The sequence below is a fragment of the Asterias amurensis genome, chromosome 2 (genome assembly GCF_032118995.1).
Source record: "Asterias amurensis chromosome 2, ASM3211899v1".
Taxonomy (NCBI): Eukaryota; Metazoa; Echinodermata; class Asteroidea; order Forcipulatida; family Asteriidae; genus Asterias; species Asterias amurensis.
In genome coordinates this window covers 29245893-29263011 of record NC_092649.1, presented here as the reverse complement: position 1 = coordinate 29263011, position 17119 = coordinate 29245893, and the positions used below count along the sequence as shown (strand labels likewise).

General features: G+C 37.1%; 3 protein-coding genes across 5 annotated transcripts in view; all 3 read right to left on the bottom strand.

The window, feature by feature from the left end:
* LOC139933754 (plexin-A4-like) overlaps positions 1–13398 on the bottom strand; it is a 34196-nt gene extending 20798 nt beyond the window's left edge. The window contains exons 1-11 of one of the 3 annotated variants that reach the window (XM_071927946.1): positions 12982–13398; positions 11056–12399; positions 4256–4364; positions 3683–3771; positions 2349–2477; positions 2104–2219; positions 1735–1867; positions 1363–1516; positions 1158–1257; positions 812–929; positions 463–600 (exon numbers count right to left, since the gene is read on the bottom strand). In XM_071927946.1, the coding sequence (XP_071784047.1) occupies positions 463–600; positions 812–929; positions 1158–1257; positions 1363–1516; positions 1735–1867; positions 2104–2219; positions 2349–2477; positions 3683–3771; positions 4256–4364; positions 11056–12216 (2247 nt within the window). In that variant the 5' untranslated portion in view covers positions 12217–12399; positions 12982–13398. Of the gene's footprint in view, positions 1–462; positions 601–811; positions 930–1157; positions 1258–1362; positions 1517–1734; positions 1868–2103; positions 2220–2348; positions 2478–3682; positions 3772–4107; positions 4220–4255; positions 4365–8598; positions 10559–11055; positions 12448–12981 lie in introns of those variants that run through there. The other 2 variants (XM_071927947.1, XM_071927944.1) reach the window with 2 other exon arrangements.
* Positions 5144–6319, bottom strand: LOC139934100 (plexin-A4-like). Its single transcript, XM_071928389.1, has one exon. The coding sequence runs from the start codon at positions 6317–6319 to the stop codon at positions 5144–5146; it is 1176 nt and encodes a 391-aa protein (XP_071784490.1).
* A 1360-nt stretch (positions 13399–14758) lies between the features above and the next one.
* The window catches only part of LOC139933757 (plexin-A4-like), a 28369-nt gene continuing 26008 nt past the window's right edge, over positions 14759–17119 (bottom strand). Inside the window, exon 41 of the mRNA XM_071927953.1 lies at positions 14759–16509. Within this exon, the coding sequence (XP_071784054.1) occupies positions 16408–16509 (102 nt within the window). The 3' untranslated portion in view covers positions 14759–16407. The remainder of the gene's footprint in view (positions 16510–17119) is intronic.

Below are 17119 nucleotides of genomic sequence, written 5' to 3'. Positions count from 1 at the left end.
CTCTAAATTCCTTCTCTCCAATGTCTGGGTTTTGAAAATCTTGGGCTTTGTTTGACTGTGTTTTTTTGTGTGGTGTAATTTACACAATAAATAGGATCATCATAGTATTTACAAAGTACACAGTCAAACCAATTAATTTGATATTTTGTAACAATTTCCTCTTTGTTACCAACTTTGTATGTGGAATTTCCTGTAGTTTTCGAAGAGTAATTGTTTTGTTGTTTCAGGGGTGATGGGCTGTCTTTAGTAATTTTTAACATTCACTTCCTCTACCGTAAGCATCACTTATGTTTGTTTTGCTTCATAAATTATGCTTTATATATAGTAAGGAGTTTGTTTCATTGTCATAGTAGACACAACATGGGCAATCCTTTTGCTTGGGGGAGGGGGTGGCTGTGAAATCAGTATTTGCCTTCATTCATTTAATTATTTTTGCTTTTGAATGTTGATTGACCAACTTACCTGAGTCTGATCAGGTAGATTTGTAGTCATGACTTGTAAACTTCTTTCAATTCCATTTGGAAGAAGGACTTCAGTATTCTGAGCCAGTAGCTGAGGGCAGGAACCCGGACCCTTGGGTGCCAAAGACAAAGCTGGATTCTAAAGAATTAGTTAAAGAACAAATGATTAGTTAACATACATTTTTTCATTGATCTTCAAATGTTTCAGAACAACTCAATAACGTCTCATATATGTTATTGAAAACATATATCAATCATGTATGGTTGCCTTAGTAGACAACACCTTGCTCTTCAATTTGTTTTAAAACTGTTAGATATCAGTATTTGGAAAAGATAGAGTTTGATCTTACGTTTTGTCCTGTAATGATGATTTCATTGTCTCCTGCACAAGTAGAACTAACATGAGTGCATCTATTCTCAAAGACACACCAATCACAGGCCCATCGACTATCAACGCATGATACACAACTATAGCAAACACAAATACAAAACAACAAAATAATTTAAGCTGATGATTGGGTTTATGGATTAGAGAAGTGTACTATGCTAATGGACAAAGTATCAAAAATTTTAACCACATCACAGAATTTGGAACTCAATTAATTTTATCATTATCAAAGTCAATGAAGACATTTTGCGTACCATAAATGGAGTGTCATCAAAGTTAAAGCTAGAGCGAACATGAAATATTCTTACGAAGTATGAGTTGAGCATTCATAGAAGTAGAAACTTGTATCCACAAAACTGACTGATGTTTCACTGGAGTAGATGCTCAGTCTTATTGCGACCCCGTCATCTGGGAAGTAGAAAATATCGGATGAAACGATTATTTTCAATATTATTGTTATAAATACTTGTAGAAAGGTTTTCTGAAGCAGCCCCATTTATGTGTCTGACTTACCTCCTTGTTGAATTGGAGGTATCCTATTACCAGGTGGGGAGACACATCTAAGATCCTCATTAGTCTTTGTAGCTTGAGATACGTAGGATCCAAACCAACACTCATATGTCATGTTGGTCAGTAAGTCTGGTAACTGCTCTACACTCACAGTAATCTAGTAAATAATACAATTGATAGTTAATTGGCTAGTGGCACAGATACCGGGAGGGGCAGGAAGGGCGAAGGGGATATTCAGAACATAGCCACCGAGTCAAAATAATGTAATTTTAATAGCATTTTGGGATGTCCACTTACTTCGTGTGTTTAGCAATTTAATTTTAGTGCCAACCAGCTGTATGGAAATACACAAAGTCAGTAATCAGTTACTCTTACCTGTTGTTCTGTGTCAGTGATTGGTAGATTGTTATAAGGATCCACATTGGTTATCTCAATACACTGTACAGTATTGTAGGCTAACCATCGGGTAGACACATCAGGCATCTTGCATTCGGAATACAGGGTGCATCTATATAAATAAAAAATTAAATAACCAATCAACAAGAAATAGCTCACACTTGATCTAAATAAATTCAACTGGCCATTCTATGTAAAAGAAAAATCACACACAGGCTATTCCAACAAACTAAGAAAAGAACAGAACAGCTAGTGGGATAAAGGAACAATTATCTTCAAAGTATTTTTATTTCATGAATTTAATTCTATTCTGAACTGCATTTCAATCAGCCAAGATACAATACTGACTGTCTTTGCAGAGTACACCAGCCACAGTATGGGTCTCCATCCATCCCTGCATCCGTACCAATACACGCCTCACACGTTGTATACTGACCACAATTCTCAACACGCATCTTCAGAAACTGTATGGTGCAAATAGCAAAATAATTCAAAAGTTGACAACAAATAGTTTGAAATTGAACTAGAGTAAATCTGACGATGCTGTCACTTGTAGCATGATGAAAACTATTTATACTTCCTCCTAAATGTACCTTTTGTTCAGTGAGTATGTACATCTCTCTTGTTGTATCATTCATCTTGACATCTTTAAGGACTGATCCAGTAATATCAAGGTCTACTCTTTCATACAGTCTGGCTGAGGTCTTGCTCTGGATGTGAACCTGTAACACAACAATATAAAGATAAGCATTAAATGGGCCCATCCTGTATAATACAAATACAAAGTTTAACCTGGGACAATGTTTAATCTTGGATTTGTACTGTCATTTGTTGTCCCAAAGTTACTGGTCATCATTGTAGAGATTGTGTGTTGACACTTGCCATCCAGGTGCTTTAACCCCCACCCTTCTGTTGTCCTTTTGAAATCACTTTCCTGTTTTATTGTTTTAATCTTCTGTCTGATTTCTGCTCCTCCCTTTTTTTTCTCCATATCAATGTTTCCCTGTGTAACAGAAGATACTGCTGTGTTTGTGTGTAAATTTTAGAGTCTTTTATTACCGTAATAAAAAAGTCAGGGAGGTTTTTTTTTCCATTAATAATTTATGGTCAAACAGTTGTAAATAAGGAGTGGTCAAGAATTCAGTATTGTAGTTCAGACCTGATAGTCAAAGACTGTGAAAAGAACAAGACCTAAGGTCCGAAGAGGGGACTGGTCTCGACACCTAAAAACTTACAGGGTCGTTGCCGTGCAATTAAGGCCCTCGCCTTCGGATCGGGCCTGTATCACACGGCTGCCGACCCGTCCGGCTTTAAAAGTACGTTGAAGAACTCGTCGCTACCCTTTTATTCCCTTAATTAAGGGAATCAATGTGTGTTGAAGAGGTTTTCAACCAGTGGTTTAATCCCAACGAGGCCTGGTTCTTGATAATTTTACCCAGACGAAGTCGAGGTAAATTATAAAGAACCAGGCCTCGGCGGGTTTAAGCAACTAGTTGAAAACCAATTCAACGCACTTTGATTCCCGTTCATAAATACCTTTTCGGTCAAAAACATCACTTTTTGGTCAAAAAGTAAAATAAATGCAAAAATTATAATTGTTAAATAATTTCCTTCAACACAACACCCCTCCAGCTATGAAATGGTAAAGCCCTCCGCCGCCCTCGAGTAAACAACTCCTTATAAGGGAATGCTGTGTGCGTCGCGCGTATCACGTGATGTGGCACAACTGTTTCAGCCGTTGCTCTCGACCAATAGGAATAAAGAAACTGTCTAAAAAGAACAAGTGCAAGGTCGCGTGTCACGTGTCACGCCCATGAATTAACACTGTTTACCGGTCATAAACAAAGGTTTATACACACCCACGTGACGCGCTCTCCACCAATAGGAAAAGCGAAACTGTCTGAGGTATTTATGAATATATGTTTACCTTTAAAAGTTCTCCCCTGGAGTCAGTTCCAATGATAGCTACAGTGTGGTTCATTTCAATGGTTGTAATGATGGATGACATCAGAGTGTCTTGAAATGACAAGATAAATATTGTGCATTTATTTTTAAGTAAGAGCATGTTTTCTACAAATATCAGCTTATCAGAGGCAGTTTACAGTGATCCTGTAAAAAATTGACAAAGTTAAAAACTACCAAACGAGCAACTAGCAGATAACAAAGGGGAAAATATTAGCATTAAAAACGTTTTCAAAATTTACTCACTGATAACATGATATGATAGTGTGATAATATCGCGGGCTGTTTTCAAATGGTTATTTGATCAATTTCTAGTGTAAGATATTCAAACAAATTTTCAGTCAAACGAAATTGCGTCATACTCGAAATTGTCAACTTGTTGTTATATACCTGATATTTCCAGCACAGCATTGGATGATGTTACATCAATGCCTTTAGCATACCGATATAATATGTTTAAACCATCAGCAAAAGGATAACACAGAAACACATCTGGATCTACCTAGAAAAAAAAAAAAGGGAAAATTGTTTCTAATACCTGATAGTTCCAGCACAGCAATGGATGATGTTACATCAATGCCTTTAGCATACCTGTAAACATGTGCGCCCCCTTCAAAAGGATGACACTGAAAACTACCTGGACCAACCTACAATAAACAAATATTAATTTTTTAGCCTCAATCTAAAACTTAAATGTGGTTTTACATACAAGCAGAAACTGGTCGTTTCATGTATTTATTCAACAACACAATAAACTAGCATTAATAGATATCCAGTTGAGTGATTTCAAAGAGAGCACTCGCGAAATTATTGTGAACAAATCTTCGTTCACAACAGCTCGAACCAACATAAAAAACAAATTGTTTACCTGAACATTGAATGTTTACAGTAAAGTTGTGATTCTGTTTTTCTTCTCGTACATGGATAAACCGTAGAAAGCAGTTTGAGTAAGAGGGTGTTTTATTTTCAAGATGAGGATTAAGTGGTAACAATATATTTATACAAACTGAATTGCTTTACTTGGTCATAAAAAAACAATGAATATTAGTAATTAACATGAATCTGTTTTTTCTATATTTGTAGGAGGAATAGTAAATTAAACAAAAGAAATCAGTTTGAATAAGAGGGAGCCATACATGGGTGTTTATTATTTGCAATATGCAAAAGTGGTGGCAATTTGTTTGTTATTTAGTGCATATACAATCTAAATAATTGTGCAAATTGTTTGCTTTACAGACAAACATTACACTACACAACCTTGTTCTTGTCCTACACACTACAACCACACAAAACAGAAACTTTATTTAGAATTTTGCAAGAATTACTTGTAAGCCTACTTGATATTGTAAAAAAGATTAATCCCTAAAAAGTGATTAGTTTAACTTTATATAATCTCTCTGTATACAGTGCCTTTCAAAGAAATATCTCACCATGGAGACCATACACTCACTGGAAATCTACTACAGAAGGATCCTTGCAAGTACTGCACTGAGTAGGCATATCCATCTTGAATACATCCCCTGACTGCTTCCTTGAAGGCATCTAAAATATCACTCATCTTATACACACACGATGCTGACTGATCAATAGGTACATCACTAGTCCCATCAGCTCCTTCATTCTTAGCAAAGACAGCATACAACACCATGTCCTCAGCATTCAAACCTAATGATACAGCAAGATCCTGACCTGCTGGGCCAATATGAGCAGCTTGTACCAAACTGTACACACTACCATCTGATCCTTGGCATTGTAGGGTGATTTCTGTGTAAGAGTCCAAATATTCACTGGTCTGACAGACTCTGTTCATTTTAGAAACAAAGACATTGGAACCAGAATCCTCCTTTTGAGAAGTGATGAAGTATGTGAATCCACCAAATGAAAAAGCAGATTTATATGATATTGGTGTGGGTGTAGAAAAGGGAATGAAGGAAGAAAATGTGGCACCATCAAGTGCTGCCAATAAAGACCCATTACTAAGAATTCTCCTTGATATTGGTGGGATGTTGCTATATGACAGAGGCTCAGCAGTATAAGTCACAGCTACATACAACCAGTCTCCTCCATCTGGACCATCTCCCATTGGTCCATCAGTTCCTGGTGCAATCAAACTCACAGTAGACAACTCTCCAAAACCAGCAACATTGGGCCTTGGTTGAAACAACACATCAGTCAAATCATCTGGATTCCTGAACTGACACTTTCCTCCATTCTCACTTCCACATGTAATCAACCGATTCTGATTATCTAATATTAGGATTTTATTGTAGTTGGTGAATAAATCACAACTATCCTCTCCTAGTTCTTGACATGTACTAACATTCTGTAGCAGATTCAATGAACTATCCAGTCTGTATAAGTAGTTGACAGCTCCAACATACACAGCTCCATCAGGGCCAGATAGAGTGAAATGATTGAATTTAGCATTGTGGTTACCAGATGGATCATTGAGAGGTCTAGGAGGATGAGGATTACTGAATGAAGCAATGTGATAAGATGACAGATCTCCTTGCCATTCAGCTGATACAACACTACTTAATAATCCCAGCAGGATCAAATATACAGCCATCAAGATGATTACGTGGCTCCTCTGGGCCTCCATAGTGCTGAATGCTCTTGGACCAGGGAGGTTCAATAGGGGCACCTGACTCTAATGTACGCTTTGTGTCTTTCTGCCGCAGATACAAACTTAAACAACTGAAGACTCAATCACAGTGAGTGTGCAAACATGGGTGGACGCAGCAACGTCAGCCAGCAGCTTTGTCCATATCTCGCAAGTTTCTGGAAAACACACAACCGTGTAGTACGAGTTATAATTTTGCAAAAAAAGCACACACAAACAAACGCCAGAAACTAAAACTAAAACAGCCACTTATCGTCTTGCCTTAATTGGGATAAAGTTTATTCCATTTCCCCATAGTTATTGTAATTAGACAATGTGTGGTTTGTAGGCCTACATATAACTTTAAAGCCCGATCTATGGCCATTCACTCTCATTTCCCCAGAATTATATTGATTTCTATATTTATTATCTCTGGAGTCATAGTGAGCTCTCTCAGCTCACGCTACAAAACAGAATTCTTACCTGTAAAACCTCCACCGTTAACTTGTCTTTCGTCTTCGATCAGGTTGTAGGGCCAATGTTGGACCAGAGTGACGGAAAAAGGTTTTTCAAGTTCATTGTTGTAACCTGCGTCCACTTATACTGTTTATGCGCATAAATACAAAACTGGATATTCAATTATCAAAAACGCACAACACGCTGCATACTGGAACTTTTCTGTAAGTTCTTTATTGTCTTATGGGGACACGATAAATCATTTTGTGTACTTCCTCAATTAATGATTGTTAACGTAGAACATGAAACGTTTAAATTGTTTTAACTTTTTATACATTTTCAATACTATATATACCCCTGCAAAAATACTATCAACTTTTTGACATACAACACCTCTGTCATAAAAATGGAACAGTTTCTGTAAACTTTGTTCCTTATCGATATACTTCCTATTGACACAACTTTGCCTCAATCTTTCCATGTTTTAAAAATACTTCCTTGTGTGAAATTGCAAAGTTTCATGTATTTAAATTAAACCACGGTGCAATGTCGTGGTTTATACAAGGCATAATGGTTGAGGTGCGCTGTAGAGTGCTGTAGAGTTTCATTGACTCACACAATGGAATAAGAAACGTGACTTTACTCACATGTCCAATGTCAGATGGGACACGGGGTTCCTACAAATGCTCATCGATAAACTTATAAAAACATTTTATCAACACCATCTGATGACTCCCCTCCCCCCACACCACTTCACCAGTGAAACCACATTGCGTGCGAGGACGATACCTTGTTGTACATTAGTGAAATTCTTTAGATTAGAAGGTGCAAACGTCGTTATACAATCTTAAAACACTTTTCTCAAAAATAAATTGTAAACATTATTCCATTCAAACTTTTCTCTGTTCCTATACAATACTGATATATGGATCAGGCTAGTTGCTAGGATAGTCCCCTCTTTAACCTCGCCGCCCTAAAAAAACAAAAAGCTCGAGCAAATAAAAGGAATATAGTTTGGTTTTAGCAAAGTTTCAAAGTTGTGGCCAATTTGACAACTGAAATTAGAAATTAATCTAAACGTAAAGTGCTTTGTTTCTGATGTGTAGGAAAAGTTGAAAGCTTTCAGTTGATACATTGAAAGAAGAAAAAAACCATCAACAATGGGTTTGTTTGTGAGTTCATTTAAAGTAAACTTTAAAAAAGGGCATGGTTTCAGTTTTTCGTTGTGATGTAAGCGATGTCTCACACACGGACGCGTGTGTGGCGGGCAGGGGCGACTGTGTCCGTTCATCACAAAATGAAGTCCGTTCTTATATCAAAAATGCTTGTCGGCATATTTAAAAGTATACTAGGTAAGTAATGCTTATCACTGACAACAAGTGCATATGTGCTTCAAACGTTTATTCATAAAAGCATAGCATTCATAATACATGCGATTATTATTAGAATGTATTTCGTTTGCAATAATCATGGGTATACATGAGGGAGGGTGGTATACTTCTTTTGTGATCGCATCATCTTCCAAACAAGACATAATACTCAGACCGGTTGTTGTTGCTTCACGCAACTTATTTTGTTTTACAAAACATTTCCTCGAGGTCCTTAAACTCCCCTGTCTGGACTAGAGAGAAAAGGAGGCATTTTAATAACATCTTTAAAAACTTGTTCCATACGCAAAACAAAAAAGGCTTGAAGCATCGCATCCAACTTCATGGATTTCAAGTTGAAAAAGGTTATTTTCCCTTATGACATATATTCAATATTCCAATCACAAGCACATAACTTGCATTTGTGAGGTTTCAACTGAGTTAATTTATACTCACCCATGGTAATGTATTACATCTGGACGGGAACAAGTACCGCACTAAGTAGTCATCTCCATCTTGAATACATCCCCTGACTGCTTCCTTGAAGGCATCTAAAATATCACTCATCTTATACACACACAATGCTGACTGATCAATAGGTACATCACTAGTCCCATCAGCTCCTTCATTCTTAGCAAAGACAGCATACAACACCATGTCCTCAGCATTCAAACCTAATGATACAGCAAGATCCTGACCTGCTGGGCCAATATGAGCAGCTTGTACCAAACTGTACACACTACCATCTGATCCTTGGCATTGTAGGGTGATTTCTGTGTAAGAGTCCAAATATTCACTGGTCTGACAGACTCTGTTCATTTTAGAAACAAAGACATTGGAACCAGAATCCTCCTTTTGAGAAGTGATGAAGTATGTGAATCCACCAAATGAAAAAGCAGATTTATATGATATTGGTGTGGGTGTAGAAAAGGGAATGAAGGAAGAAAATGTGGCACCATCAAGTGCTGCCAATAAAGACCCATTACTAAGAATTCTCCTTGATATTGGTGGGATGTTGCTATATGACAGAGGCTCAGCAGTATAAGTCACAGCTACATACAACCAGTCTCCTCCATCTGGACCATCTCCCATTGGTCCATCAGTTCCTGGTGCAATCAAACTCACAGTAGACAACTCTCCAAAACCAGCAACATTGGGCCTTGGTTGAAACAACACATCAGTCAAATCATCTGGATTCCTGAACTGACACTTTCCTCCATTCTCACTTCCACATGTAATCAACCGATTCTGATTATCTAATATCAGGATTTTATTGTAGTTGGTGAATGTATCACATCTATCCTCTCCTAGTTCTTGACATGTACTAACATTCTGTAGCAGATTCAATGAACTATCCAGTCTGTATAAGTAGTTGACAGCTCCAACATACACAGCTCCATCAGGGCCAGATAGCGTGAAATGATTGAATTTAGCATTGTGGTTACCAGATGGATCATTGAGAGGTCTAGGAGGATGAGGATTACTGAATGAAGCAATGTGATAAGATGACAGATCTCCTTGCCATTCAGCTGATACAACACTACTTAATAATCCCAGCAGGATCAAACATACAACCAACAAGATGGTTACGTGGCTCCTCTGGACCTCCATAGAGTAACATGAGTTTAATACTTTTTCTATTTCTTCCATCAATCAGGCACATGATGACAAACATGGCTGGAGAAAGATCTCTCAAACATTTTCCGAACTCCTTTGCAATAGCTTCGTTATTTTAAATTAAACAAGTCTCTCTTTAAAATCAAAAAATAAATAAAAGAACAACATTCACGAAATGTCTGCAAGAAACTATAAAGTGACATTAATCTGGCGTTGGTTGGGATAATGTTGATTCCGCGATTCCAGAGTTATTTGAGTCATAATCAGAATTCGTGGTGGGCGGGCTTCCTGCAGTTACCGTTAACAACACTTTGTAGAAGGTGGCGGCCTAAAAACTTTTGCGAAATAGACCAGAATACTCGGCAGTAGAAACAATAATACGAGACGGAAATAGCGTACCATGTTTAGTATAGGCCTAAAAGAAAAATAACGAAAGGAATAGAAACAGTTTATGCACACAATGATAGGTAGGCCCATTGTTGTTCGCCCAACTGAAAGCAAAGGTCAGTCATGAGTGCAGGCATCAATTATATATTTTATTTTGAACAAACTTTCGATGACAACTACATTTTGGCACATTGCATATCGAGGGGTCAAGCTATTTGCAAACACCGTGATCTTTGTGCACGTGCGTGTGGCGGGTATGGGGGCGATCGCGCCCGTTCATTAGACAATCAGAGATTATTCAATCAAAATGACTATAATGCTTGTCTTAACAGCTAAAATACCTGTACCAATAAATCAATGTTTATCACTGACAAAAAAATGAACGTGTGCTTTCAATGTTGTTTCCCCTAAAAACGTAGCAATTTGTATGCAATAAATATTATTTGACGGTTAGAGCATTTTATATTTTTTCTCCTGGTCGGAGATACTTTAACATTGATTTCGTTTGCAATAATCACTTGCTCAACACGAGAGGGCAATATAACTCTTTGTGATAGCATAACCTTCCTAAAAAGAATGTCACTGAAGAGACAAAAACGTGCATCGAAAAGTATGTTGTTGTTTTACGCGGGGTAAATAAGTAAGTTAAAAAAAAATTTTAAACTGATTATTTTACAAAAACCTGTTACTCAAGCTCATTTTCTCCCTGGACTGATGCTAAATAAAAGCATTAGAAAAACCTCGTTATGAACTTGTTCCAAACGTAACTTTAAAAAATACAAAAGGTATTGTTTTTCAAGATGAAGACATCGCTTCCCTGGTAGTATCTTTATTACTATTCCTAATCATAAGCATGCACAAAAATTGCATTTTATGAGGCTTAAACCGATTAAAGTTTAGCATACTTACACTCACTGGAAATGTACTACAGAAGGATCCTTGCATGTACTTCACTGAGTAGTCATCTCCATCTTGAATACATCCCCTGACTGCTTCCTTGAAGGCTTCTAAAATATCACTCATCTTATACACACACAATGCTGACTGATCAATAGGTACATCACTAGTCCCATCAGCTCCTTCATTCTTAGCAAAGACAGCATACAACACCATGTCCTCAGCATTCAAACCTAATGATACAGCAAGATCCTGACCTGCTGGGCCAATATGAGCAGCTTGTACCAAACTGTACACACTACCATCTGATCCTTGGCATTGTAGGGTGATTTCTGTGTAAGAGTCAAAGGATGGACTGGTCTGGCAGACTCTGCTCATTTTAGAAACAAAGAAGCTGGAACCAAAATCCTCCTCTTGATAAGTGATGAAGTATGTGAATCCATCAAATGAAAAAGCAGATTTATATGATATTGGTATGGGTGAATCAAAGTGAACAACTGATGTAAATGAGTACCCATTATTTAGTGCTGCCAATAATGATCCACCACTATTAAGAACTCTCCTCGATATTGGTGGGATGCTTATATAACCAACCTCAGCAGAATAAGTCACAGCTACATACAACCAGTCTCCTCTGTCTGGCCCTGGTCCCATTGGTCCATCAGTTCCTGGTGCAATCAAACTCACAGTAGACAACTCTCCAAAACCAGCAACATTAGGCCGTGGTTTAAACAACACATCAGTCAAATCATCTGGATTCCTGAACTGACACTTTCCTCCATTCTCACTTCCACATGTAATCAACCGATTCTGATTATCTAATATCAGGATTTTATTGTAGTTGGTGAATGTATCACATCTATCCTCTCCTAGTTCTTGACATGTACTAACATTCTGTAGCAGATTCAATGAACTATCCAGTCTGTATAAGTAGTTGACAGCTCCAACATACACAGCTCCATCAGGGCCAGATAGAGTGAAATGATTGAATTTAGCATTGTGGTTACCAGATGGATCATTGAGAGGTCTAGGAGGATGAGGATTACTGAATGAAGCAATGTGATAAGATGACAGATCTCCTTGCCATTCAGCTGATACAACACTACTTAATAATCCCAGCAGGATCAAATATACAGCCAACAAGATGATTACGTGGCTCCTCTGGGCCTCCATAGTGCTGAATGTTCCAGACCAGGGAGGCTCATAGGGGCACCCGACTCCAATGTACGCTTTGTGTCTTTCTGACGCAGATAAAAACTTAAACAACTGAAGACTCAATCACAGTAATTGTGCAAACATGGGTGGACGCAGCAACGTCATCTAGCAGCTTTGTCGCATGATATATCTCGCAAGTTTCTGGAAAACACACAACCGTGTAATACAAGTTATAATTTTGAAGAAGAAAAAAACACACACAAACAAACGCCAGAAACTAAAACTAAAACAGCCACTTATCGTCTTGCCTTATTTGGGATAAAGTTGATTCCATTTCCCCATAGTTATTGTAATTAGACAATGTGTGGTTTGTAGGCCTACATATTACTTTAAAGCCCGATCTATGTCCTCACACAAGATTCACTCTCATTTCCCCAGAATTATACTAAAACTAAAACAGCCACTTATCGTCTTGCCTTTTTTGGGATAAAGTTGATTTCATTTCCCCATAGTTATTGTAATTAGACAATGTGTGGTTTGTAGGCCTACATATTACTTTAAAGCCCGATCTATGTCCTCACACAAGATTCACTCTCATTTCCCCAGAATTATATCGATTTCTAATGTATTATCTCTGGAGTCATAGTGAGCTCTGTCAGATGGATCATTGAAAGGTCTAGGAGGATGAGGATTACTGAATGAAGCAATGTGATAAGATGACAGATCTCCTTGCCATTCAGCTGATACAACACTTCTTAATAATCCCAGCAGGATCAAACATACAGCCAACAAGATGATTACGTGGATCCTCTGGGCCTCCATAGTGTCAATTGACGAACACAATAGAAATAAGTTGTTGACTTCTCTTCCTCTGTCTCTTCCTGATGTATAATGCTTCAGGCACAGGATGACAAACACATGGCTGGATAAAGATCTCTTACTTTTTCAGAACGAGTAGTTTTGTTGCTTTTAATTTGAGAAGGCTCTCCAACATTCACAAAACGTCTGCAGGAAACTAAAAAGTGATAAAACTCGTTTTGATTGGGACGATGTATGGCTCCCGCGATTCCAGACTTATTTGAGTCAGAATCAGAATAGTGGTTGGCGGGCTTTCTGCAGAAGCCGCAAAACAACACTATTGAAGATGGTGGCAACAAAATGAGCAATTTAAGACAGCCATAAATAACTATAGCACAAGCAGTGGAAATAACGACTATCGAGAAGGAAATAACATCGCAAAAAAAAAAAACATCAATTGTTTACAGCCTTTTGATACACACCGAGTAAGCCCAATGTTGTTCACTATGCACCCAACTCAGTGGAAGAAAGGGTCAGGAGTGAGGGCAGGCTTTTGTCACACATCATTGCATATCGAAGGGAGCTGTTTCTTACAATACACAATCAACATTAGCTCTTCATTGTTGTACCAAGTATGTTTTTATGCTAAAATTATTTTGAGTAATTTACTTTTGAGTGCACATTACTATATGCGGACCCTTTTGACATAGCAATGGCTTTCGGATTTGCCATGGTTTCCATTAGGTAGAGCAAGTACTATTTCCTTCATGAGGCTTTAAACAGTTGAATGGAGCCCTAGACCCCAAGCCTAGTTTGTTTGGTTTGTTTGGTTTGTTTTTCTTGAAAAAGACCTCAAACTCGATGGTTTGGTAAAGAGAGTCCTGTGTCTTTCAGTAAACACCATTACTCAAACCAATCTGCTGTAAGTTTGGTGAAAGTGAGAGGAAGCCGGATCATTTTATAGAAAGACGAAGCACAGGGAGGCAATATTAACAACGACAAGTCCCTCTAAAATAGAACTTGACCAGCAATCTCAAACAGGCTCAGTTGAAATCAACAATCACAGCCGAAATGCTTTGGCCACCTGACAATAAGCACTATCCTCCCCGCCCAATGTTAGAAAGCAATAATTCAGATTTTGTTTTAAATTTATTTTAAGATAAGAATAATAGCCTTTTGAGCCACAGTGGTTTGGTCCACTTTGGTTTCAGACTAGTCTTATCCCGAGTTGCTCCTCCTACCTTAGGACCAGCCCTAAATTTTTAATAATTCCTAGGACAAGGCCTATAGTCCTATTAAGTGAGGACTATCTTTGCGAAATCGACCCCTGACCATTTTAGAATGAGGTTGTCTTGTCATCTGATTCCATTAGTTGAAAGTTTTATATTCCTTTAAAGGAACACGTTGCCTTGGATCGGTCGAGTTGGTCTTTGAAAAGCGTCCACAAACACGGTCGGCCATTTATGGGAGTCAATAAATGGCCTACCGTGTTAGTTCGCAAAGTAAAAGGAAGACCACGCAATTTCGATGCAAATGTGTGTGGATCATTGTATTCTATTTTTAAAACATCTTTCTAACCATATGCATTTTATAACAAACGGTCACAAACGCTTTTAAAAGACCAACTCGACCGATCCAAGGCAACGTGAATTCCTTTAAGCTATTGCTCCATATCCTCATTTTAAACAGAACACATGTATTGTTGCATAGTCCTTTTAGTTGAAAACTTGGCAAGATAAATAATACTAGATCATAGCTGCATTATTCTCTTCTGTATATTTTATTGTTTATTAAGTTGATCAACTTTATGGCACTGCTTACAATTCTTAATTGTTAACAAAATAAGCTAAATTGATAACACAATTTTAAAATATTCAGAATAATAAACAATTGTACAAAGAAAAAGTTTTAACTATTGGCTTAAATTAAATATTCTTCCTCAAAATTGACCCTGTAAGTATAACATTCATGGAATAGAACCTCATTCATCTTGGGGTAAAACTCTTAGCCAATGAATGGCTTCAACTTACTTCAGTGAGGGCAATGTTCCAGCTTGTGATGTTGTGGACAAGAGTGTTTAAACTTCACCTGAAGTCTCACTTCCTCATACTTTATGTCAAATTTTCAACGTAGCATGACAGCTTTCAACTTATAAACATCTTGAAGATGATAATTAAATGTCTTTAATAACATACATTTATCTGAGTATTATACAATCATGCATTTATGAACTGTCATTTAAACAAATATTAATAGACAAACTGAAATGGTATACAAGTTAAATATTTCCTCAAAAATACAAATTAACCGTCACAGTCTTGCAAAAATAAAATCACATTTTCATTGTTTACTAAAAGTGGTAACAAAATTAAAAACCACTATAGTTTATTGACCAATTTCCGGGTAAATATGGCCAAGAATCTGTGTAAAGATAACCCCAAACTGGGTCAAAATTATGCAAAATCTGAGTTAAAAATCCCATTATTTAAATCACTTTCAGCCTGATCGTCGTAATGGTTCTGACTGGGAGTTTCCATAAACGTTCATGATTTACTGCCTAAAAAAAACACAACAAACTCTACACTGTTAGAAACAGTAAACCATTCTCTCTAATGTGAAGTATTTTGTCCAAAATGTGCTAGAAAATCTATTACTTTGAAAAACATTTCAGCTAACAAAATAGAAGAATAAAAATAATAAAATATTACCATGAAAAATACATAAACCTCAAAACTGATCAGACAGACATTATTATTTCCATTCCTCATTTTTTGTAATATTATTTCAGATTTATTGTACAAGTTTGCGTTGGGAAGTCTATGCACAAACATTTGTATATTTTTGTCTCAGGCAAATCGAAACAGGAACCTGGTTAAGGGAAGCAACATTTCTTATACATTACATTATTCAAGTCTCATCTCATTTAATGATTATCTCTTACTTTCTTGCATGTTTTCCTGGCCAATGTCAACAAAGAACCCTTGGTTATTTAACACACAGCTCATTCAAATACTAATCATTTGAAAATTCACATTTTAAGCATTCAACAGTCATTCAACTTCAACAGTTAAGTATTTACAATTCAAGTATAAGATCATTCAACTTCATTATATCAAACATTTCATTCAATTTCATAAGAGCCAGCAGCAAGAGGCTTGTCAACCATTTAATTACATCAAGTGTTTATGGGTGGTGGACAATCAACTGAATAGCGAACATGTAGTGTTTAATGCCAACAAATGAATTGCAATGACTGAAATGAATCTGAATGAGCAGAACAAAATAATGAGTTCACCAAAACGAAACTGAATGCAATAGTAGCTTAAATGAACCTTGATTGATGGAACTTGAGGTGTGAATTTGAACGGCAGAAGTTGACCTGGAAAACCAGTTTTAAACATCAGGAAAATTTTACAAAGCATTGCCTCTGGAGAGTGTTTCTTTCACTTCCTGCAGCAAGCATCCCAGATGCTTCTGATCACTTTGATCTTTTGTCTTCAACACCACAAGAAGCTGTTTTCAGATTGAAAGAGAGAAAGAGAAGTTAATAACTTTCATGATTGAGATGTTTATTAATTTCTCTGGGGTATTGCCATGCATTAATCCATTCTATGAAGAAGTAGTGCCTCTGAAACTGTTGGTTTATTCCAGACATTTCAACTAGAAGGTGCTCTAGTCTTTATCAGGAGACTAAAGAGGGAATAGACCTGATGGGATTTTATGTTTAGGGTGTTCCTGTAACTATTTTTGAGGCGTGGTAGACACTGTATAGGAGTGCACTGTTTGGCTCGGGTGTATACAGAAGTATCTAACTAATGATGTGTCCACCATCAAACTTACTTAGGCTAGAGCATGATGTACCTAAAAACATTCGAGGGACACGTTGCGTTCTGATTGGGCACTTCTGGCTGTACAAAAAAGGTTTGTTTTGAAATAAATGTGGTTGTAAAAGAAGACAATAATTATTCACATTAATACTCGTTGAAACTGTGGGGTTTTGTGTGTGTTTTTTTTACTCCACAAAATTGCAGATCAAATGTCGGCTGGTTGTATTTTAAGAGGCAAATTTATATTTTAACATAACTAATAATTACAGAACAGAGTAGGTGTTTTTGTGGATGAA

What these genes read in the sequence shown, in the direction of transcription:
- LOC139934100 (XM_071928389.1), bottom strand. Translation starts at nt 6,319, where the DNA reads ATGGAGGCCCAGAGGAGCCACGTAATCATCTTGATGGCTGTATATTTG.